General features: G+C 37.2%; 1 protein-coding gene across 2 annotated transcripts in view; it reads right to left on the bottom strand.

The window, feature by feature from the left end:
- Window positions 1–25,031, bottom strand: part of CadN (Cadherin-N) — an 855,435-nt gene that overhangs the window by 22,490 nt on the left and 807,914 nt on the right. Inside the window, exon 20 of one of the 2 annotated variants that reach the window (XM_067767104.1) lies at window positions 12,725–12,963. The exons of the other annotated variant lie outside the window; for it this stretch is intronic. Within the exon in view, the coding sequence (XP_067623205.1) occupies window positions 12,725–12,963 (239 nt within the window). The remainder of the gene's footprint in view (window positions 1–12,724; window positions 12,964–25,031) is intronic. 2 annotated transcript variants of the gene reach the window in all.

Here is a 25,031-nt window from a genome sequence, read left to right as displayed (position 1 = left end):
TGGAGTCATTTCAAAAAGAAGAGCTTAAAACGGCCCTATGCAGCATGAAACCTTATAAAACCTCTATTATAGATGAAATGCCCTAGGATACAATAAAAAAAAAAAAAATGTAAGGCGCGATAACCTCCGAAGAGATCTAAGGCCGAGCTAATCTTGCAATTTGCGTCGTGCTCCTCTTGATTTTCCCTACAAATTGGCCGGACGGGACCTACATGTTTTATGCCGACTCCGAACGGCATCTGCAAGGCAGATGAGTTTTCACTGAGAGCTTTACATGGCAGAAATAAACCCGGAGCGCTTGCCAAACACCGCCGAGGGGCGACCCCGCTTAGAAAAATTTTCTTCTAATTGAAAAACAATATTTCTAAAATTTTGATGTTGCTTTGCCCGGGGTGCGAACCCAGGGCATACGGTGTGGTAGGCGGACTACGCTACCATCACGCCACGATGGCCGCCTAGGATACAATGCAAGCTGAAAATATCTGTCAAGAACTTTTGTTGCACGTGCAAAACAAATGCCTCGAAGCTAAAAAATTTCCCACCAGATGGAAAACAGTACGGCTAGTACTTATTCCATTACATTTCCGCCCACAATGTATCTGGAGACTGCAGGAAAACAGATAGAGAGACTTTTCTGTAGCAACGCCTCACAATAGCATTAGAGGGTGGGGGAAAACTGTCTCATAGACAGCATGTATAGGTCACTCTAAAATATACGCCATTGCAGAAGTGATAAACGCAGTCAAGAAAGCCGAGACTGTGTCCCACCGAGAAAGATTCGTAGTCTTGTTAGTCACGCTAAGCGCCAAGAATGCTTTTAGCTCAGCCAGGAACGATGACGTGCTTGCGGTATTAGAGTCCTATTTTAGGATACATGCTAGGAAGTCTAAGGGACTACTTGAGAGACCAGTATCTAACGAACGGAAACATTCACAGTCAAGAGTAGGTTAATGTACCAGGTGAAGCAGCCCAAGGTTTGATACTAGGCGTCGATCTCTGAAATTTTACTTACGACAGTTCTCTTCGACTGGAAGTGCCAGAAAGTTAATTTCTAGTCGATTTCGCGGACGACATGGCAGCTATCGTAACAGCGCAAAACTGCGAGCTGGCACAATTTAAGATAAATTAGGTCACGCCGTTAGCGGCCGCCGTGGTATGATGATATCGTGCTCCGCCTACCACACCGAAGATCCTGCGTTCACGCCCCGGTCAAAGCAACATCAAAATTTTAGAAACAAGTTTTTTCAATTGGAAGAAAATGTTTCTAAGCAGGGTCGCTCCTCCTCGCCAGTGTTTGGCAAGCACTCCGAGTGTATTTCTGCCATGAAAAGCTCTCAGTGACAACTCATCTGCCTTGCAGATGCCGTTCGGAGTCGGCCTAAAATAAGTAAGTCCCGTCCCGCCAATTCGTAGCAAAAATTTAAAGGAGAACGACGCAAATAAGAAGCGAAGCTCGCGTAAAATTTCTTCGGAGGTTATTGCGCCTTACATTATTTATTAATTAAGGTCACGCCTAGTGTAAAAAGGTATATGCCTAATGACGGTCTCCGTATCAGAACTATCATTACCATGACCGTTGGAGAACAGCAAATTGAAACAAATATTTCAAAGAAATATCCAGGGAAGAAGCTCGACAATAAGCTCACCTTATCGCAGAACATACGTCGAGCCTTCGAAAGGGCTGCGCACGCAAAAGCAAATTTGAAAAGATTTTTACCAAAGACAGGTGGTTCAAAGCCATTTACAGGGAAGCTGCTTGCATCAGCCTACGATTCTATATTCACAAATGGTTACTTGCTTCAATGCATTGGGGCACTGCAAACAGCTTCGGCTACCGTACGGTCGCGGCTGAAGCTGTCCTGGTTCTTGCGAATACGATACCGATATATTTCTGATGAGGAAAGAAAAGCAACATATGAAAGCGGATCGGAAGCGAGTAGAGCTACTGTTACCATACAGGCGCGATAATAATCTATTCGAGGCTGGCAAAAAAAATGGAGCAAGAGCATCGTAGGAAAGTGGATCAGGGCTTCAATTGAACTGAACCCATTGTTGAGGCGACCACACGGAGACTCAGTTGCAAACACGAGCTAACTGTACTGTGGACAATTAAGCTATGTACTTCACACATTCTCCCGACACGAGTACTTCGCCGCCCAGCGAAGAAGGGTAGGAGAAAAACTTGGGGATCTATCCCGAGTAGTGTCGCCAATAAAATGACATGCCGAAGCAACACATATGATACTGTTAGCACTTATATGAGGCATGTTTTTCTCACAAATAAGAAAATGCCTAGCCCATTCGCGTAAGAGTAGCCAGAATACCCAAAGTAACGCTAAACCCGGTCCATGGATGGGGAATTGCGATGGTTGTAGGATGTTAAATTATTATGTGTAGCCCTTCATGGAAGAGAGGAGCCCCGCACTTGAAGGGTCACACAGGATGATCTAGAAAACTAGCACAACTGCAAAAATTTTATTTTGGACCCAGATTCTTCTTCTTCAATCTCGTAACGCGAAAAGGTATTATAGTTTTGGAACTAGTTCTTAAACATCATTCAAGGTTCGAATCGAGCTCAAGGCCAGAACAATAATTTTTTTCTAATGCTAATTATTGTTATTTTTTTTTTTTAATTTTTCTAAATTTGAAAAATTGTATTTTGTTTTTGGAATAGTGAATGATTTATCAATAGGCCGATAAAAACAAAAACAATTGTTAATAAACCATGAGCACTTGGGAATGTCAAACAAAGTAATTGACAATAAACAAAAATCCAGCATTATCAGTGATTTGCACCAGATGGCGCAACACTGAATAAATATAGTTGGTAAAAAGGAATAGAAGTAGCAAATTTGCCAGTCAAACAAACCACCGCTGTATAGCTAAATGGTTAGAGCAGCATGCCTAAAAGCGTACTGATGATGAAGGCTTAGCACCTTTCGAAATGGATCTATCTGCGCAGCTATGGCAGGTTGTCTGAAAAAAAAAATTTTTCTACTTACTATTCCAAAAACAAAATACAATTTTTCAAATTTAGAAAAATTAAAAAAAAAAATAACAATAATTAGCATTAGAAAAAAATTATTGTTCTGGCCTTGAGCTCGATTCGAACCTTGAATGATTTATCAATAGGCAGATAAAAACAAAAGCAGTTCTTAAAAATTATTAAAAAATGGAACTAGTTCTATTCCAAATAAAAAAAATATAAATTATAAGCTAGTCTCTTGCCGAATGAATTGAAGCTGCACTCAGAGTGAATGCGTAAATACATACGCAGTTATAAATATGTGTATGTGTGGAAATGGACAGTTCGAAAGTGGATGTACATACATACTTATGTGTAAAAGTACATAATCATGAGTATACCACCGTTAAGTGGTTGAAAGTACCTCTATATGTATGAATGTACATATGTATACACTTCAATGAAAGCAGGCATGCTTAACCAACGAACCGATATCATTTCGTTACGATAATTAACGTTAATAAACGAAACAAAGTCATTTCGTTTCGCTTATTAACGTTAAGAACGTCAAATTAACGAAATGATTTCGTTACGTTATCTGCCATATCAAAACGAAATCAAATCGTTTATGTTGATTATTAAATTCAAACTATGCTGGCAAAGCTGATTGATGGCGGAGTCATTAAAGGTGAAAGCATTAGCCAAGCTGATTGCAACTTTTCTCATGAATTTTGACAGTACGAACATTTCTCAGAGTATTTTTGACATTACCACCAACGAATTACACAAACAAATTACATGGAGTTTGTGTGTGTATGTGCGCTCGTTGTTACCACCTTACGGCTTCACCATGGCTATAGCATTGCCAGCACAATTCAAACATAAAGTATCAAGTTTTTGTTAAGGTTTCTAACGTTAACGAAAGCTTTTAGTTTCGGTTAAAAACGAGATACAATTTATCTTGATAATTTCTTTATCGATAATATTTCGAAGTGTTTCAACGGAAACGGTGGAAATTTTTTGATAAACGATTAGCTTAACGTTAAGGTGCATCCCTGAATGAAAGTGATCATGACTCTCGAAACGAATGCTTGCAATTTTAATTTCCAATTCACCGGTAAGTTGCTAATTGCTTGCGATTTATTGGCTTCGCCGTAGTTTTATGTTAATGTAATATGGGTATATACAAATAGAATGAATATACAAATGTATTTAATTTATTTTATTAAATTATTTCCTTTCTTTATTTTATTTGGAGTAATTATACAAACTATAGAAAATCTTACTATTGCATTCCAAGGGTACCTGCCCTTAAATGATTACTTTATTATATCTGCCGCTCTTATAAAGTGACTGCTAAAAAAACTACGACTTTTTTCTGGCAACATAGTTACCATGTATTTGTTTTTTTGTTTTTTTTGTTTTTTTTTTTTTTGAAAATGACCTTTGTACAGTTTAGAAAGCTAAACACTTTTAGCTTTTTTAAACCATACGTCCAAATGCCGCGCAAATCGTTAACAACACATTGGATCAAAACTTAGCATCTTTTTAATGACTTTCTGAAATATATGATGCGTCAAGGTATTAGGGTGAAATCCTGCTTATTTTAAAGGACTAAAGCTTAAATCCTTCAGGTTTCTGTAAACTTGGTGGAGGATTTCATGGGATAAATTTAACTTTTAAATGCAAATTAAAAATATACTCGATTAGCTGGGCTTTATGTTTGTTCAGGAGAACTTACCTATGCCATGCCATCTTACAGAGAGTTACCATGGTTATTTTTTGTAAAATTGTTTTTGTAAAGTGTAGCTAAAGGGTGCACCTACGCAGCCACAGGAAAGACGGTTTTTGAAATGCCTAGTTGGTTCACGTTAGACGCCAAATTGTGGTCCCTTTGGTCGAGAAATTAGTCAAAGAATATAACCCTTATATCAGGTGTATGCATATGAAACCAGCATTGGCATCTAGTGGTCAGTAGGCACAATTGTAGAAACAGTCAAAACTTACCAAAGGCGCTAGTTGGCGTCTTATGATCTTTCAACATTATGCAATACCAAACATTTCAAGTTTCGTACAACATCGTGTTTTTTTTGCTCTTGGAAATGTCGAAATACGTCCCTTCAAACAACGATATGCGGGGACCATTAATTTTCTGCTTCCATTTGGGTAAATCGGCGATAGAATCTCATCGAATGCTTCTTGAAGCTTACGGAGAGCATGATCTTGGCCGTACGCAGTATAATGAGTTGTTCAACAAGTTTAAAAGTGGTAATTTTCATGTGAGAAACGCTGAACGCGGCAAACCACCGAAATTGTTCGAGGATGTTGAATTGCAGGCTTTGCTGGATGTAGACGATAGTCAGACGCAAAAACAGCTCGCACAACAACTAACTGTGTCCCAGACAACCTTTCTAGACGTTTAAAATTCACGGGAAAGATCATGAAAAGCGGAAGACGGGTGCCACATGAGCTGAACGACAAAGAGCAAGAAAACCGGAAAACGTGAATCCCAAGTGCAAGAGATCGTATGTGAACCCTGGCCAACCAGCAAAATCGTCCCTAAGACCAAATCGCTTCGGAAAAAAGACAATGCTCTGTGTTTTCTGGGATCAGCGTGGTGCAATCTGATATGAGCTTCTAAAACTAGGCGAAAATGTTAATGGTCAACGCTACCGACAACAGTGGGCCAACTTGAACAGTGCTCTGTGCAAAAAACGCCCCGAATACGAAATTAGGCATGACAAAGTGATTTTTCGCGATGACGATGCACACTCACACAGAACAAAACAGACTCGGAAATTGGTTGAGTCGTACAGCTGGCAACCGCTATCCCACCCCGCTTACTCACCAGATTTGGCTCCATCCGACTTTCACTTATTTGCATCGATGGGGCATGCACTTAGCGAACAGCGCTTCACTTCTTATGAAAATATTGGAAAATGGCTCGTTGACTGGTTTGCTTCAAAAAACGAAGACTGTTTTCGGCGAGGTATCCATAAATTGCCTGAGAGGTGGTCAAAATGTGTAGCCAGCGAGGGCGCTTACTTTGAATAAAATATTCGTTACCATTCTCTTGAAATAAATGTGTTTTTTTTTTAATAAAAAATACCGGTTTCATATCCATACACCTGATAAGTTCGTTTAAAACAGCACTCTGTATAGCACAGCAAGTATTTTAAGCCGAAAATTGTATCCCGCCCGTATTAAACTATCGGACCCAACAACAATAAATGCACACAAAGCTATACTTAGGTATTTCCATGATTTCTTAATGCATCTATTTCCAAGTGAGTATCGATGCACTGCCGAGTACCCCACCCCCATTTCCCCTAGGTGGTAGATAGGAGAATGCTTCCCAGACGATGAGATAAACCAAAATGAGGATATCCAGTTGAAAACTACGATTGTGTGTCTCAAAAAGTAACACAGTTCTATAAGTTAATAAGATGGAAACCAGTAAGATCCTGTTGGCTAGATTTGGAAATGGATTTGGAAAGTTATGCTATAGGCTGGCGGTTGCAGTGGTCTGCACCTTAGTCCACAAGGGGGACACCTTACCGAAACTGCTGGTAGGTTAATATCGCCTCCGTCTGTGTCTCAATAAAACCTTGGCAAAGCCTCTAGAACATTCGAAGCACTTCTCCATTAAGTTGGTGGTGCAGGATCAGTTGCGATTTTGGCTCTGTACACAGACTTACAAAAGGACCTGTATCAAACTACGCGTGGCATCACTGCGTAAGCAAAAATAAACACGGTAGTCGATGATGGCGACTGCACATCGTGCAGAGATGGCGGCTTGAAACGGAAAACCAATAGAGTAAACGTGTAAGACACAAATAAAAGCACAGCGAGAGGGAAAGGTGAAGGCGATGAAGCAGTATTCATGATGGTCACCAGAGTGTTGAGACAGTCGGTTTTAAAAACCCTCGCGAATGCGGCCTTGTTGGTAATGCCTACTCAAGCCAACTGATCGGCAGAAAGGATACAGGTGGCAAAAACATCGATGGGTGAAACACCCTTATAGCCAACTACTGCTGCTACGAGCAGAATAGCGCCTTCCGGCTCGCCCAGAGTCGTCGCACAACACGCTGTCGGAAAGGGAAAGCGTGCGACTTTGCAAAGAGGCTTACTGACACACACAAGCCTCGAATGAAAGAGTCTGACCGAGCTGTTGGAGTACGCAGTATTAGTGCCCCTCAATATGCAGGAAATCGCTGTCAAGCTGAAGACCGTGTCTAAGGATATAAGGACCGGCATTACTCTTCTTGAAGAATCCTTAAGCTACATGGGATTTTTAATGGCTCAACATACAAAGGAGCGTAACAAATCGGGCCGAACAAATAAAAGGACAAGAACGAATTCAGATTCTTATATAGAAGACTTCGAAGCCAAAAAAGAAAAAAAGACGTAGAAATAAATACAATTGTACAGGGCGAGTTTTGGTCCCATATAATGGTTCAGAAGCCGAGACAAAAGGGCCCAACCAACTAAGCAGGCAACACCCATGCATGCTTTTAAACCTAAAAAAAAAATGGGTTAGAAATAAGAGGCAAGCAGCAACATTTGTGGTACAACCTGTGGAAGACATAAGCTACGCCCAGGTCCTAGGGGCCATATGTGATCGGGTACGCCCTATTGAAATCTGGTCACGCAATAATAGAATCAAATAATAGAAATCAGTCGGCCTTCAGAGAAGCTGTCGATAGTGCAGTGGATGTAGTTGGTGAAGCGCAGCAGCTCGCCAAGTAGATGAAGCTGGAAGTACTCGGCATGAGCTGCCTCACAACCGAAACAGAAGTTCAAAACGAAGAGAGGTTGAACAAGAGAATGCTAGGTATCTCCCAGTCTCTGTGTTGGCAGCCAACCAAAGATAACAAAAATTGCGATGATCGAAGCAAGCGCACTGAAGAAAGGTAAAATTCCGATCGGCTGAATATAGTACCCTTTCATACAGCGAGAAAAATTGCAACGGTGTTTTAGGTGCAAACAGCATTAAATGTATTATTTTTTCTATCACTTTCCTACAAAGAGGATTTCGATTGTAGTTTTTTTTTCTTCAATTTGCTCTAAAACATGACTTAGCTCCTAGCAGAGCATAAGATATGCTATGACTATTATTTGCTACGGCTCTGCTCTACGCTCTGTTCATGTTCAAAGCCGAAGCAGTATCAGAGCATATTTTTCGCAGCTAATGCTACTCTGGAGAAGCAAGCGCAAACATTGGTGAATAGGCACACATTTTTCACATTTTGATTTATACTTCTTTTCACGTGCGATGCTCCTACATATTTTTTTTTTTTTTCATTCATGTAAATATTTAATTTTTGTTTGCTGATGCATATAATTTTTATTATGAAACAAATATTAATTTAATCTCTGATGGCTTTTCTTTGGTATGTTTGTATAACTATATACATATATCAGTTCATAATGAATCAACATACATACATGCATACATATGTATATGTGTAATACGTTGCATTTTTATGTTTGACAGCGTGGAATTTTGGTGTTGCGGTTATATGGTTAAGCATAAGCGCGTTCATTTTAATGCACGTTGTGGCTTGTGGGCATGGTTAGCAATTGTAAATATTTTGTAAAAAATTTCATAGCGAAAAATTATGCACATATTTAAATGATAAAAATTTCTGTATTCGTGGTCCAAATATGTGAAATTAAATTTGTGTGTGACTTAACTTATAACTAAAATCGTTTGCTTATAAATAATAGGAACGTGCATGCATATACGAATGGTGTTAGTGCTTGTCAATATTTGAAAACAAAAAAATGGCTATAACAAATTTTTAGCCTTGTACATATGTATATATATATATATATTTACATGCAAGATATATACCAATGACAACCAATCTACGCACTACGAAATATATATAAAAGAAGTACGAATCTATGTACACCTTTTCCAGTTTACGTTGAGAAAATAACAACTAAAGTTCAGAAAATTACAATTCAAGTTCAGAACTTCCAATTTAAATTCAGAAATTTAAAATTCGAATTCATAAAGTTACAATTAAAGTCCAAAAATTCCAATTTAAGTTCAGAAATTATAACTCAAATCCAGAAAGTCACATTTCAAGTTCAGAAAATTAAAATTCAAGTTCAGAAAATTACGGTTCAAGTTCGGAAAATTACAATTCAAGTTCAGAAAGTTTTTCAGGAATTTTATCTTTCATGCAATGGAAATAAAAGTATGTAAGATGGTAAATGTTAGCGCCTATAATTTGATACATGGATATGAAGGCCTACTATCTGCTACGCATAGGACTTCTTAACCCACTTAAATCATTTTTTCTAACATGAAGGTGATAGCGAAGAAAACCCCTTTCCTCTCTTATCTCTCCTCTCATAAGAAGTTAGTTACAAGGACATCCAACTATATTCTTAGTGTCACAAGCACTGATCTGCATTGAGTATGACAGTAGTGATGACGAAGATATGACCACTTACACAGTCAAGGAAGCACAGATCAAGTCTTCCTCCATCTGCTTCTCACAACTTGGTCTCGCCCTTCCATTGCTTTCAAACTGCGGTGTCGACTGAAGTACTTTCATGGCCGGAGAGTCCTCATGCACTTGTTGCAAAGATCCTCCGTTTGATTTTTTAGCTCGGGATGTACATGCCTTGGAGAAAACGTGGGTTAGGTGTATCCAGGCCACCATTGCCAACACTTCCGCAAATAACTTATAAGTATTCTATTACGTATTATGAATTGGAATAACTCTCGAAAAATAACATCCCACTTATAAATTTCTGAATATGAATTGTAATTTTCTGAAATTGAAATATAATTTTCTGATATTGAATTGTAATTTTCTGAACTTGAATTGAAAATTCTGAATTTGAGTTGTCATTTTCTGAACTTGAATTGTAGTTTTCTATATTTAAATTGGAATTTCTAAACTTGAGTTGTTATTTTCTGAACTTGAATTGTAATTTTGTGAATTGTAATTGTAATTTTCTGAACTTGAATTGGAAATTCTGAACTTGAATTGTAATTTTCTGAACTTGAATTGCAATTTTCTGAACTTGGGTTGTAAATTTCTGAACTTAAACAGGAAAAGGTGTAGTATAAGTACTTAAAAGTTAGAAATTTATTTTAAATACATATATTAAAAAAAATTAATTATTTTTGTAAAAAATTTTTCGATTTTAAATTTTGTTTTCTCTTTACCAAAGTACCTCATTACGTTTTTCTACCCAAAAACTATTTAGTTAAAAATATTTTCCATTTTCATCTGCATTGAAGTTCCATACTTTTCTGGAATATGGAATGGTATACCAAGTATGGTTCCGGTCGTGGAATGGCTTAAGTTAAGGTTCATTTGGTACATAAGACTGAATTATGTGCGCGGAAGATCGGTCGTCTGTATTTAAAAGACTACAGACTAATTAGCTTAGCATAACTCCTGCTCAAAATCTTTGGGAGGATGATAGTCCACAACAAAACGTGCGAACACCAAAAGCAAACCCTTATATTCCAGGACTTTCTCTATGTTTATAAAAACTCTTTGAAGTGATGCGGCATCCTGGAATATAAGGGTTATGCCTTGGGAGTCTGCTATTGGCGAGGCTTTCAACAATGTGTTTTAACGGCCCATCATGGATAGTCATTGATTGATCCAGCCCTGTATGTTTAATTACAGCACGATTGCTGCAGAATAGGGGTTGTAGGCCACGAAATAAGTGGATAAGGTCTGGTTGCAGGGCTGAGTATTATCACCTCTGCTGTGGATGGTGGCCAACAACCATCTGCTCAGGTCGTGCGGTGAGGAACCCGTAAATATTACAAGTGGAAAGTGCCTTCCAACAGTTGGCTGTTTGATGGATCGAGCCCTTCGGGATATACATACCTGTGTTTTTAATGGCGGCGCAAATAAGATGGATATGGTCTTGTTTATTAAGAGGTACAAGATCCCAAGGGCCCAGCAAAAAATATCTAGGAATCATTCTAGACAGTAAGTTGTTATGGAAGTTCGCAGAGAGTAGTCCTCGGCGACACCTTATATATGCAATATAATGCTGAGGTAAACGTGTGGTCTATGGCCTTCTCCCTTAATGTGTATTTACAGCGATTTTAACCCTATCCTATACTATGGAGTTCTTCTTTGGTGGAAGGCCACACAAAAATAACCTATTTCAAAAACTAAGTACGGATATGCAGGCTTTCAATGCTTAGCCTGACGGGAGCCATGAAAACAGTCTCCAAAACTACACTGCAGCCAATCTGCACATTCCACCTGTAGATGTGGTAGTAAAGAGCAAAGCGTTAACAAGTGTTACGAGGCTCAGAGCAGTTTGAGCGCGGACTATACAGCCATAACAGTATAGCTCCATAAATTACAGGACGAAGTGGCTACCTGATTCGGTATATGCCATACGAAATTCTGTTAGAGCCGCTGTAGAGGTGGATGAGTGGCGGACGAAGCGACACACGTGCACACCGATGGTCCCAAAGTAGTGGAAGGAGTAGTGTCTGCAGTATGCTATGGTGATCGGAAATAAATACACTTTATAAACTACTAGAGCACTTCAGCGTATTTCACGTGGTAGTAGTAGCAATTACCTAAGCAGTAGAAACACTGGAAGAAAATAGCTTAAACTGTAGCCGCCAACAGCCAAGCAGCAATTAAGGCAATAATCTCGCATGTCACAGCATCTAAAAGTGTGTCAGATTGTAAGCAATACAAATTCCAGGACACATGGGAGTATATAGGAATGAAGAGGAGTATGAGCTCCAATAGGTGTGACCAATCACAAATTGTCATCAATGTCCTATAACGGGAGTTCAAGGAAACTTGCTGTTCGATCAGGGTGGACCACAATGAGAGAGGTGTTAGAAGCGTTGGTTCCACAATACAATTGAAGAGATGGTTGGTTTCATACGGCGACACATTGTATGTCGGGGTTTATTCTGGATAGGTAAGAGTTTAGCATGTTACACTACCCAGATCGGAGTTGAGCTAGAGTGACGCGCGTTTCCTAGGGAGAGTGCGTTCCTCCTCTGTTAGTTCTGGGGGTTTTTCTTTAAGTACTAAATTCGCCGGACATAGAGGTCCGACGCCTGCCTGTGGATATCACTGAGGACCTGCTTGTGCTTTTTTGCTTCATACCACTCAGGTGCCGTATTTCCTCATAATACTTATGGAGATGACCCGCTAAGCCCCTGGGTGGTGTAGCCTCATCAATCAGATGTCTGTTGGCATGCCCAGGTTTCTCGGTATTCAACAGAAACTGTTTGGTTAGTATATCATTTCTCTCCTCATTATGTAGATAGTGTTATGGGGACATAAGGGCTGTAGCGGTTCTGAGGGCAGTATTTTGGCAGGGCTGTATTTTTTTCTAGTGAATAACTTTTAGGCTTGGCGACCATATCTGTGACCCAGTGAGAATTAGTCCTACATTATGGTTTCAAGTGAACGTAATGAAGACTTTGTTACATTTTTTTGATTCCATTGCCATTCGAAATGTCGATAGAAATCTGCAAGTGGAAGGAATCTGCATTTTCAAAATATATAAATGTTGCATTTTGGACCTCCAGAATTTAGATTATCTCATTTTAATTTGAACAGCTAGGTGATCTTACGATTTTCAGAAAATTCAACCATATTTTAATTTAATAATATTCATGAAATGTATGTGGGCTTCGGCGCAACCGAAGACAAACTAGTTCTTACTTGTATTGTTTGAATAACATTTTTCTTTTTGTTAGTATTTTTATTATAATTGTAAAATACTTACGTATCAGCGTACTAGTGCATAACGCTAGCGCTATTATAAAATCTCGTGATGGTGTTAAGACACCTGATGCCAATAGCTCCAGTTCACAATTCATGCCAGTGAAGCCCATCGGGCAATTGCATTCATATTTTTTTGGTGGATTATGATCGCGACAACGACCACCATTTCGGCACGGATATTGCAAACATTCATTATCGTTGATACATTGACTGCCCGATATTTTATATCCAGCAGGGCATCTAAATATATTTTGTTTTTGTTGTGGTTGTTGTTGTAGTTTTTTTTGTTGGAAAGGATAATATGGAGGAAAAAAAATCTTGTAATTTTTGTCTAGTGTATGTATTTTGGTGTAATGTGTAAAAAATTGTGCTTATACAAAAATACATGTATGTATGTATATGGATTAAGGTGCTTTTAAAAACTCGATGTCGGCCTTTGTTTGGGTTAACCCTCCTTAAATTTTTCATTTTGTTAGATTTTAAGATTGCCAAAACTTGAGTGCAATTGGAACATGTTAACATTTGAAAATCTCGATTTTTTGCAGTTTGGAGACTTCGGCGACCCATATCTCTGGAACGGTTAAAGATATTTGACCGTATCATACATCAAATTAAAGGCGATGCTGTTATTAATATTATATATGCAATAAAAAAATACGTAATTAGTACTGAATTGGAGATAATGAAGGCAATGGTTACGGTATTTTACACTTTCGGGTCAAACAATGCCAGGGCAATAAGTTCAGGACTAAGATACCACAGGTGGTTTATCATTTTGTTAATTCCTTTTTCTGATATTTCTTTGTCAATGGTTTTGTATTTCAATAGACTTTCAATGAGGTCTAGGTTTTGTTTTTGGTCACCAAACTGGAAAAAATCGAGATTTTCAAAATATTGAGGCCCAAGTGGAACGGTTTAAAATCTTCCAATTGTGCTCAAACTTTGGCAATCTTAAAATCTAGTTCTGACATTTTTTTTACCCTATGAGATAAAACCACACTAATTTATATATCATAAAGATAAAAAAAATCAGTTTTATGTCCTAAATGTCTATTGAGAAAATGGACCCTAAACCAAAAATTAAAACTTCAATGAGGTAACTAAAGAAGCTTCAATTTCTGTTTTACCCTATGAGATAAAACCACCCTAATGTGGGTAAACGTATACACATGTACTTAACTATATGCACAGTTTTTGTTTTGGGTAAAAATTTATAAGTTTGAGTGTGTTTATGTATTTGTTTTATCGCTTGGCAGCATGTTTCACATAAAAAGCAAAAAAGTTTTGAAAGAAGTGGTAGAAATCATGTTGGTAGGTATGTGTGTGAGTTATGGTCAAATGAGCGCATTACAAGGGTACTAATTACATATATCTGTCTACACAAATATAGGTTTTTTTTTTGTTGTAAAATTTTAAAACTATCCTTTTTTCTAAGAATGAAGAATTCGGTTGAATAACGTACCGTCAAGGACTTTGATTTAGAAACACATTGATAAATCTTACAGATTATAAATGTATATATTTATGTTTGAAAATACTCATTATACGGTCAATTCATAAACATTTATTTAACATGCCACAAAGTTTAATTCACATTAGAGCAACATTGTTGATGATGTCGGAAAGGACGAGATTCCGAGTACCATATAGTATTAATGTTGACTGTTGATTCGTATTTCATTTTCCTTCTCTTAATCCCTTAACAAATTTCCTTCATACATTGTTAGTTACATAATTACGTTATATTAGTTTTAAAGCTCTTTAAGTTTAGGTTTGTTAGCGACTCTGTAAGACGCTATTCAGAGCAAATAACACATCTATAAAACTGAAAGTACGGCTTTCGTGCTAGGAAGGCTGGAAAATAGCTGGTTTCAAGCACCCACCCGAAACATTGTTTTTAATTATTTAAGATAGTAGATTTAGGAAGAGCAAGTCAGAGATATCAAAATTATAGTAATGCTTATTGAAATCCGAACATAGACAACGGGGGAATTCATGCAGTTCGAAATTAGATCTGCAAGTGCATAAAGAACGTGAAAGAAAACATCTCGAAAGTCTAAAAGGGATATTGAACTGAGATTATGTCCCTAGACAAAAGTTGGCTATTTATTATCCCTATTGCAAGTTTTACCGTAAATAAGAGACTAAGTATCTCTCTGCGACTCTGTAATGTCAACAGTGGATAAATTTTAGAAATGATGAAAATTTTTTTCTCGAGAAACTCTAAAGAAGGCGCTGGACACATCGACAAATCGGTGGCTGGCACGAAAGCAAGCTGAAGTGGAATTCTTTCTAACTCAGTTACCAACCGGGCACGGGTGTTTCATGGAATACTTTCACCAGTTCAAACACGAAGGAAATAACATATGAGACCTTTGGGGGGACCAAACAATGGATGATGTGTGCATATTTGGGAAAGATTACACAAGATTACAGGAAAATATAAGTCATATGCTGCAAACTATTGAAAAAATCAAGGGAAGCGTGCGATGTCATCGCAGACACAATGAGGCGGTTAAGAAGCCTGGAAAAGCTGAGCCGCAGATGTAGCGGCAAGGCAACAAAGCAAAACGGAAAATTATAAGTACGGATTGAAGACAAGACCTCCAGTCTGAGGCACGGATTTAACATAGGCGTTGGGGTAAACCATTATTGTTTCTATATATAGTCTTTGCTTAAAGAAGTATATATAAGAGACAAGGCCTCTTCAACCAACGAAACTGTAGTGACAGGCTTTGAAAAGGTGCCGCAAGAAAAATAAAAAATAAATAAAATTTATCAATAAAACATAATAATAACAACACAAATAATAATAAAAAAATAATAATAATAAACCAAAAAAAAAAGCAATTAAAATAAAAGTAAATAAAAAAATAATAAAAATTATAATAATAAAACAAAAAAAGCAATTAAAATAAAAAAAGAATGAAAAAGAAACAAAAAAAAATTTACTGCAAAAGAAAAAAATTATATAAAAATGTTATACATATCTTAAGGTAGTTGACGATATAAGCGTCACGAATCACAGATGGCGCAAACAAGAGGCATAGATTGGAGACATGTCCTCTCCAACCGTTCAACCGAGCCTGCTTTCGGCTACCGGAGCCATACAAACGTAGCCAATGGTGTCATAAATAAGTAGCAAAAGCAGTAAGAAAATAGAAATGAATGCTAAATTTTGTTTACTAAAAGCTAAGTAGACTACCAAATTAAGGTTACCATGCGTATGCCGTGCGACTTTTGTTGCACTGCAACTTGACCCCAACAGACTTAAAGCGTGGAGCGCAACCCACTTCCTGACGGCGTACTTGACAGTAGTACCTGGATGAGGTTTAGTTCGGGTTAAAGACCAACGCTGACTTTGAGGCCTTCGATGCTTCCTACTTGTAAAAAATGGCTCAGCACGTCTAGTTTTTTTCTTTTAATTTCGATTTTAAGGTGTACCTGGTCACAAAATGTCCTTGACTGTTTGTTCAGAATACTTTGAAATGCAAACACATTTTCTTCCAACACTTTTTCACATTCTTTTCGAAGGCATCATAAAGTTGCTATATGGTAATGCATCATATTGCTAAAGATTTACTTTCCATTTGATTTCTTACATAAAAAAAAAAACTACAGAAGGACTACTAGTGGAGAGTCAAATGAAAAATAGCTCAGACCTTCTAGGCTAAGTTCAAGAATTACATCCGGTCACTTTTTCAAACGAAATCATAACTTCCTAACTGAACTACAACTTGTTTTGGCCATATTTCTAAAGTAGCCTTTAGAAGTTTGACAGCTAAAGAAAACCTTAAGAAAATAGAAGTTTATACACATTCAGATGTTCATATAGCCACCAACCATACAAACAAAACAAGAAACTTTAATCGTATATCAAAAAGTATGGTAAATAAAATATTACGAGAGAATGCGTAGACCAAAACTTAAATTTTCTTCACGCAAAAAACTTTCGTCTGTACTCTGCTTCTCGCGCATAATGCGATTCGTAGTAAAGTAGAATTACGGTGTCTTATTTCACGCTATTCATTGGATGATTTTTTCACGGAATTTTCAAACAACTAGCAGTTGGCGAATTTCCGTTTTCTATAGCAGATAAAATTTAAAAATTAAGCAGAGAAAAAGTTGCAGCAAAACCTTTGAGTATCCGTTTGTACTTCCACTTTATTTACTGCTGTGTGTAAAATGAGTCACCTATACACATACATGTCTGTATGTAGTATACTTGGGATGAACGGCACATATCGACTTTGAATCTTTCTTACTTACTTAATTGGCGCTTAATCGTTTAAACGGTTTTGGCCGTCCAACAAGGCACGCCAGTCGCTCCTTCTCTCTGCCAACCGGCGCCAATTGGTCACATCAAGGGAGTTTAATTCCTTTCAACGGAGTTGGGGCCGCGCTCTACCTCTGCTTCCATAGGCGGGTTCCGATAGAAACAATCGTTGAATCGTTGCTTGAAAATTCAATTTAGCGATGAAGCCCTAATACCGGCCGCACTTATTTAAGATCATGCGAATGAACAAAATTTAGGTTTTGAGGCTAGGAAAAAATACATAAGCTTCAAATGGCTTGCTGAATGATTTCGTCAGTAGCATCTTACCAATAAGAGGTGCGGTATCAGCAGGTATTAATCTTAGATCAAGCGGTTCACAACGAAAAATAAAGACTACTTGGAAGGTGTCCAAGAAGGGATCTTAGAACATAATATCAGAAAAGTCCGCTTGAAACTAATAATGATAGAGATTAGCAATTGGTTATGGCTACCCTGAAAGATATGGAGATTTCCACATTTTCAGTAAAAGATAGGACACTGCCTTAAAATGCTACGATGACATCGAATGCAACGGAAATAGTAGCGTTATGGAAGCGAAAAAAATACCGAGGCCGAATGTCGCGAGTCCAGTAAGCCTGTGCTACTAGGGAGTGAAATGTTTTAAGCTCGAGAGTGTACCTTTCTAAGAAGGAAGATAGATAGTTTGTTGTGAGATTACGCGCTGCGACTTATTGGTCCGATGTGCCCTCATTCTCTTCCCAGTAGAAAACCCAGAATGACGCTCGGCTTAAGAGAGTGTATGTGTGGTATTTCTAATTTTAGTTATTTAAGAGTCCTTAGTCTTCCCTTCGCGACTAACTCGCATTCAACCGGCAGGGGTTATTAAACCAGTTTGTGCATGTGTCTCTTTGGCCTGCAGTGACCTGTGAGTATGCCTGTTAAAATTCTAAAATCGGCGCCGTTGTTCTTCTATACCTCCTTTTCCTGAGCTATTCCCTTATAGTGTGTCGGCATGATGGGCTCAGGCCCTATTGCCTCTCGGCCGCCTCAATCCTGGCCAGCCGGTCCGCCTGGTCGTTTCCACCCTCCCCTCTGAGGCTTGCTAATCTATATCTAAAGTAGAAATAATCCTGCAACCTGACAAATTTACTTCCTTAATGTGATTTTAGCACACGTGCCATGCAAAAAACTTGAGCAGAGGCTTTTCTTTCGGGTTTCTGTTGTGAGATCTAGTGCTATTAATTCGCATTATAATGAGCAGGCAAAATAAAGTATTAATTTATTATGTCGCGGTATTTCCTTTGATTAAGTCACAGTCACGGATAAAAATTGCTGTCGAAATCACAGACCAGTTTCTCAGAAATAACGGGATCGGCAAGTGTCACGTGAGCTTTTTGATATAAATGTCCATCCCTATTGTGCACTTATGCACATTTTTGTCTAATACAAACTTCCTTTTTTTTAGACATCAAAAAGTAACTTGAGCATTGAATAGAACTTTGAAAAAATTCCTAAAATGATAGAAAATTGTTACACCCAACATTATAGGGTGAGGTAGTAAAAAGCACATAGCATAATGACAGTCTGAATGAAACTGACACAAAGTTAAGCAATCGGCAGCGGGTAATCACAGCATGTGATAGCGATTTCTTTAGCCACGCATCCTTTGGGCTCGCAACTGACAGGTCTTTAACGGTTGTATGTCGTGTCGTATTAAAAGGTTTTGTTAGCTTTTAACTTAAATTTTATGGCGCTTAAAGCAGCAGCAGTCAGTTAGCTTGTTTGTACTTTAGACAGACATATCTGGCTACCTTAAGTGATGCAGGGATGTGCGTACACATACATACACGATTTATGTACATATATGTGCTTGAATAAATTTCCTACGTTGGTAGACAAAAGTTCCCAGTAAACACTCGAAGAAGGACGATACGTAGAGGACTCGGAAAATTTTTAGCGTTCCCAAGAGAAGTTTTAACGAAACCAAAATTCAAAGACAAAAACAAAACATTACTTTTTTTCCTACGCGTTTTGTTGCCATTTGTTCTTTTCTTCAGGGAGTATATTAAAATTCTGTAAATCTTCTAGTGGCTAATGGAATCAAATTTGGAAGTGCGGACGATCCGACAGTGAATACTGGAGTCGCTTAAAACAAATCACGTCATCATCGTCATTAGTTGGCGTTTAATTGGATATGCGATTTTAACACACCAGCTATCCGCGTTTTGCGATAAATGACCTTAATTGGGAGCACCAAGGGAGGTCAAATCTTCCTCTACCTGCCTCTTCCAACTCAGTGGAGGTCTATCCCTTCCTCTTCTTCCAAACTACAGTATCGACTGAAATATTTTCTTGGCCGAAGGAAATAACATACGCTTAGAAACTTGCGTATCGCCGCCGATAATATTATTTGAAAAAGTGAGTTAGTTTCGAATTCGAGATTAGGCTGTTGTGCTTATTGGATATTTACTCGCTTATTTATACAATGTTCCTGCAAGTATTCACCATTTAACAAATACTGCAAGAAAGCGTGCAGTTTCAAAGACATACAATCAAACTAACGAAGATATGAAAAGCCAATTGTTTATCTCAATAACAAACAATAGGTTTAATAGTTCTATGAATTTAATGGTACGATGATTTTATGTCTGGAGCTTGATTAAATTTAAGTTGCCCAATCACTCTAGGGATATCCCGAGCTGAAGTTGATGTGATTAAGGAGACGTTGGATGGCGTTCGATTTACTTCTACTCTGATAGCCGATAGGCTAATTAAGGCCTGAGATAGTAACATGCCTTGCTTGCAGTTACATTGCACTATTTTAAGATGAAGATCATATAGCTTCCCGACCATAGCAGCAACATCACGTGCATATGCGATGAGCCACGAGTCGGCTAAGAAAACTCTGTTTGGACACCATCTTCTACAGGGTAGCGCGATACTTCTGGTCTGACATGGCTAGCAAGTGGTCTGACAAAGTTTTTGGGCTCGCTAAGGCTAATCTGCTACTGTAAATTGGGGTTTTTATGGTGGACTGTTTACTGGGAGCTCAAGCGATGTCTTACAATTCTCTAGGTTGCTAAAGCTCACTTTATCGTTATCTTGTCTGATAACCTTCATGTCGCCTAAGCTTTTCAGGGTAGCTGTACAATCAAGACAATACCTGGTGTATTTCTTTGCGTGGTCAAGTCACCAACTACTAGGGGCGGCAGATTTAGCAAAATACGAAGTGCAATTAAGCTGGGTTCCAGAAATTTCCTAGTATTCTCCTAAAGGACACACTATTTTGAACCAAAAGTCCTGGTTACGTTTGAATAGGAAGGAAGCTAGCATCGTTTACCGGGTTAGTTGATCCATACGACCTCGCCCATCGCCTGAGGAAAATCGTGGAACATAAGATTAGACAGCGAACTTGATGTGGACTAATCGGCTTGATGCAAAGTCGCAGTATCCTTTTGGCCACGTTTGAATAGGAAGGGAACTATTGGCACATGCCAACAATCTCCTCCTGCAGAAGTTGTCAAGATGAGGAACTGATCAATCACTTTCTCTACCAAAGGCCCTCCCTAACCGCACCTATCCTAACCGAATCTCTGGACACATTCAGTGTACCAGGAGCACCCGACTGTAGAACTTAAGATTTTCCTTGCAGGGTGTGTAGGAAGTGAATGTGTACATACATATGTATCTTTTACAGCACAATAAATAATTTAAAATGCTGCAACTTTTTGTAAAATTTTTGTTTGAGTATTTTGGTATATGCAACGAAAAATATTTTCTTATAAATATCTGGAAAATGTTATTTGATAAACAAATTCATGATAGTAAATAGCAAGTTTCAAGTAAGTAAATAAATCTGCAAAAGAAAGTGAAGTAAGGAATAGATTTGGGTTAAGTGATGGTTTGAATTAAAGTTAGCTTACGAAGTGTAGAAAAAATGCTAAGCACTCAATGGGGAATTTGTATTTGATAGAAACTGCTTTTGCTGCGCTCATTTGATTAGGGAATTGTAAAATTTAAATTTATATCCTTATCAGAATTGTCAGTCGTAAAAGAGTACTTAGCTACGCAACAGCAAAGTGGGTAAGTAAAGCTTTTGTCTGCTGTAAAATTGATAAAGATGAGAATGCTTGCGTGGCATATAACAATAAATCAAGGAATAAAGTAGAAACATACATACATACATACATATGTAGTTGAAGGTTGACGTGGCTTAGTTTAGCAATCAAAGTTTATGTTGCGTTTTTGAAGTGGAATGACGTTGCGCAGCTGGAACATTGGTTTGTCAACAAATACTCCTTTTTTGTTAAAATAATCAGATGAATAATTGTTGCGTTGCAATGTAACAATAAATTGATATGGATCACATTGTTGTTGCATTTGCATGTTAAATCTCTATCCATATCTGGATCATGCTTCATTGGAACGCGAGAGATGTAAAACTCAATATTGATTTATAGAGTAGAAATAAGATAAAAGAATAATTGCCAAGACTGTTAATCGCGGTCCTTCCTTAGATTGTACAAAGATTTTACGAAAGTCAGTAACTAGTGATACAAATTTCTAGTACATAAAAAGACCTAAAGTACCAAAAAAGAACTAGCTCGATAGAAGGTAGATTCTCTCTTGTTCGGAACGCCAGCTAGTTTCTCAAGTTTGGAGATATATTGTTGCAGCTTAGTGAGCGGGTATATTTAAGTGTCCGATTAGTCATTTGTGGGAGCCGACTGGGTTGGATCACTATATCATACATCTCCCATACAACCGATTTTTCGGATAAAAGGGTTTTCATTATTTATTCTCTCTTTGAGATAATGTGTTGAATGATAAGGTGGGATTGTAATAAGTAATTTTGCCAGCTGAGTTCGCAACTCGTTGCAAGTTAAGACTGGGCTATTCATACAACTTTAATATTATTTTCCTATCTTATTGTATTCTATAATACTGGACACTGGTCATCCACATTAAGTGCGTTTTTTAGTGCTAGGTAGACTGACAAACTCCTTTGTTGATTTTTGCGTATTCTAAAGCTGTCAGAATATCCAGTGCCTCGGGTGAAAAAATTTAATTATTGGGTGTCAAGGTACCGTTAGATATTAGAAAACCATATTAAAAAAATACCACGAACGTTGTTCTAAGGAGGATTTTGAGGCCGTCGGTGAAGATTGGGCCCCAATTTTCAGAACTTTGCTAATGTTTTACTTCTTCGAAGAGTTTTTTAAGACTAAATTATTCCTTTAATGTTTACGGAGGTTATGCCCATCTATATTTACTGCTGCAGATGAGAGTTCCCAGGTCAGCAACGACGGATGACAGACAATGTTTCGAAAGCGGCATCTATTACGGAATAACATTTGAAAGGTTTTGAGTATATACTTATTTGTGATGTTTAACAGCTTCAGAATCAATTTAATCGTGCGAGTAAGGCATCTTTGATCAATAGAAGGTAGATCAGCTTTAGCTAGGATGCGCTTGTGAAGGCTGAGAGAGCGATTAACGTATCGCTGAAAGATATGAAGAGTTTAGGAGATTGAGATGGTTTTTGGAGTACCACCCAAATATAAAGAGGATTTAAGTAGTCTATTTAGGATAAAACGATTGAGCGGATGATATTTACGAGAGTACACCGTTAGAATTAAAACTAGTGAAATCGGCAAATCCAGCTTATTGTTCTTTGTTAGTTCAACAGAGTTTTTTTTCAAGAGGACAAAGTTGTTTACACATTTCAACAGCAGAAAAACCTTTGGTCTCAAGTTTGCAATAATCTGTAAAAATTACGGATTCTCAATCAACATAACTGATTTTCCCGTTAAATCTCTATATATATTAAGAGCCACTGTTAACACATCAGAGCCAGGTGGCCACCACTGTTGGAAATGGGCAGCAAGATTCACCATTTAGTTTCACTTGAAATTTTCGTACATGTGAAAGATATTGACCGCGAACTACTACGAGCTTTGAATGCACCAGTTCTAAACTAAACAGTTTCTTCTATATGGAACCTATCAATAAGTTCATTGGTTCATGCCTTTCTTAAGGAAATCGTTGTTCTTTGAGCATTTCTCCCTGTTCCAACCAAAGCTCCATCAGTTTAGAGGTCTAAGAAAGGTTTTTATACCAAAATAAATGAATCTTGTAAAATAAACAATTTTGTTTTTCTTGAATTAACAGTTATTCAGTTAAATTGTTCGCATTATGGCTATTTCAACGGAGTTTTTTGTCAAAGGACAAAGTTGTTTAGCAATTTTAATAGAAGAAAAACTGTTAGTTCCAAGTTAGAAATATTCTGTAAACATTACTCTCAAACATTGATTCTCAATCAATCCAGAGAGTATGTTACCTAAAATAATTTGATTAATTGATAATCTGTAATTTCTACAGAATATTGTTAACTTGAGGCCAAAAGGTTTTCTTCTGTGGAAATAACTTAACAAATTTATTTTCTTGACAAAAAACTCGGTTGAATAAAATATAATTCCATAAATTTTACTGAATGTCTGTTAATGCAAGAATAACAAACCTGCTTCGTTGATTTTAATACCTTCATTTCTTTTGGTGTAGTTATGCACGAAAATTATAGCGCATATATTTGGGGGATACATTTTTTTTTTTTTCTTTGAAAATAGTATGGTTAATGGAGAACGTAAATATTTATGAAGGTTGTATACAATAGTAAATAAAATGTGGTAAGAATCTGGGGAGCAGAAATATGTTAATATTGAAAAGTGCAAAGCGATAATATTGATTGAGACTACGTACACACGCACACACAGAGCGCACAAGTATACACTGCACAAATATTTAAATGGAATTTCGAAGAAAAAAGTATGGTGTTAAACATTAAAAAAAAAAAATGGCATGCAAAAGTTACTAAGTGGCGAAATGAGTGAAGTACATATTTATGAATTTGAGATGAATGTAAAAGGAAGCACTAAAAAACGGCAACATATATATGTATATAGAAAAAAGGTGAGCTTTAAATGAATGAATGAAGCTATGAGTTGATTAAAATAAAAGCGCATGTATAATTTTTCAAAAGCTATTCTATTGATATATATTGACATATGTGTGTGATATTTTGTATGAATAGGTATGTACATACATAAGTATGTAATAAAATATGGATTTATCAAATGATGTTTGGCACCAATAATCTCTTTTTTAAAGAACATATTTTAGCACCAACACCAACAGGACATTACCACGAACGCTACATATTGCGACAAAATAAGAAAAATTTGTTTACTAATATTAGTATTTTAAGGTAAGAAAACTTATTTTCCTACTAAGCATTAAAGTTGCTAAATAGCTAAAATATACGCTTTATGAAATCGTAAATAGGAAAACATTTTTTTCTTATGTGCGTATTTTACTACGAACAATAACCTAACAATTTTAAAAAAAAATTTGCACAAAAAAGACAAACTTTTTTAAGCTGATATGTAAACTTCGCTGCATAGATAATCATTTCAAGACACAGTTGCGAACACGAAAGTAGTAGCAAAAAATTATATACTAATTCAGAGGTGCACAACGCCGGCAGAACTTCGGATAGAAACGCATTTTTTTTTTTTTTTGTGTAGCACTATGGTTTTTATATGGAAACTGTTCAATCATAGAATTCACGAATGAGATATTTTTCTGCTTGAAGTACAAGCTAAAACTTATTGATTGATAGCTTCACTGAACCTCTATCGCGGCGCTCACACGACATGTTGGTGAACGCCGAATAATTTTTCGAAGCTGTACGAAGCTCTCGTGTGCACTACTGTATTAATTTCATCAATTATTTATTAATTTTTCTTCATTTACTTCAGAAAAACTTTATTTCTGTAACTCGACCCCACAAACACATCTCAAAAATACTATCGAAAAAATTTCAAATTCGAGAAATGCCTAAAAATCTGTATGAAAATTTCGAACTTTTTTAATTCGAAATTTTCAAAAATTGATTGGGCTACAAAACAGCCAATACAAAAAAAAAACAAGAACGTTGTTCTATTAACAGCAGAGATCGCAAATAAAAATTCCT

The sequence above is a fragment of the Eurosta solidaginis genome, chromosome 2 (assembly GCF_040869045.1).
Source record: "Eurosta solidaginis isolate ZX-2024a chromosome 2, ASM4086904v1, whole genome shotgun sequence".
NCBI lineage: Eukaryota > Metazoa > Arthropoda > Insecta > Diptera > Tephritidae > Eurosta > Eurosta solidaginis.
Note: the sequence above shows the minus strand (reverse complement) of the source record. Positions and strands in the feature narration are given on the sequence as shown.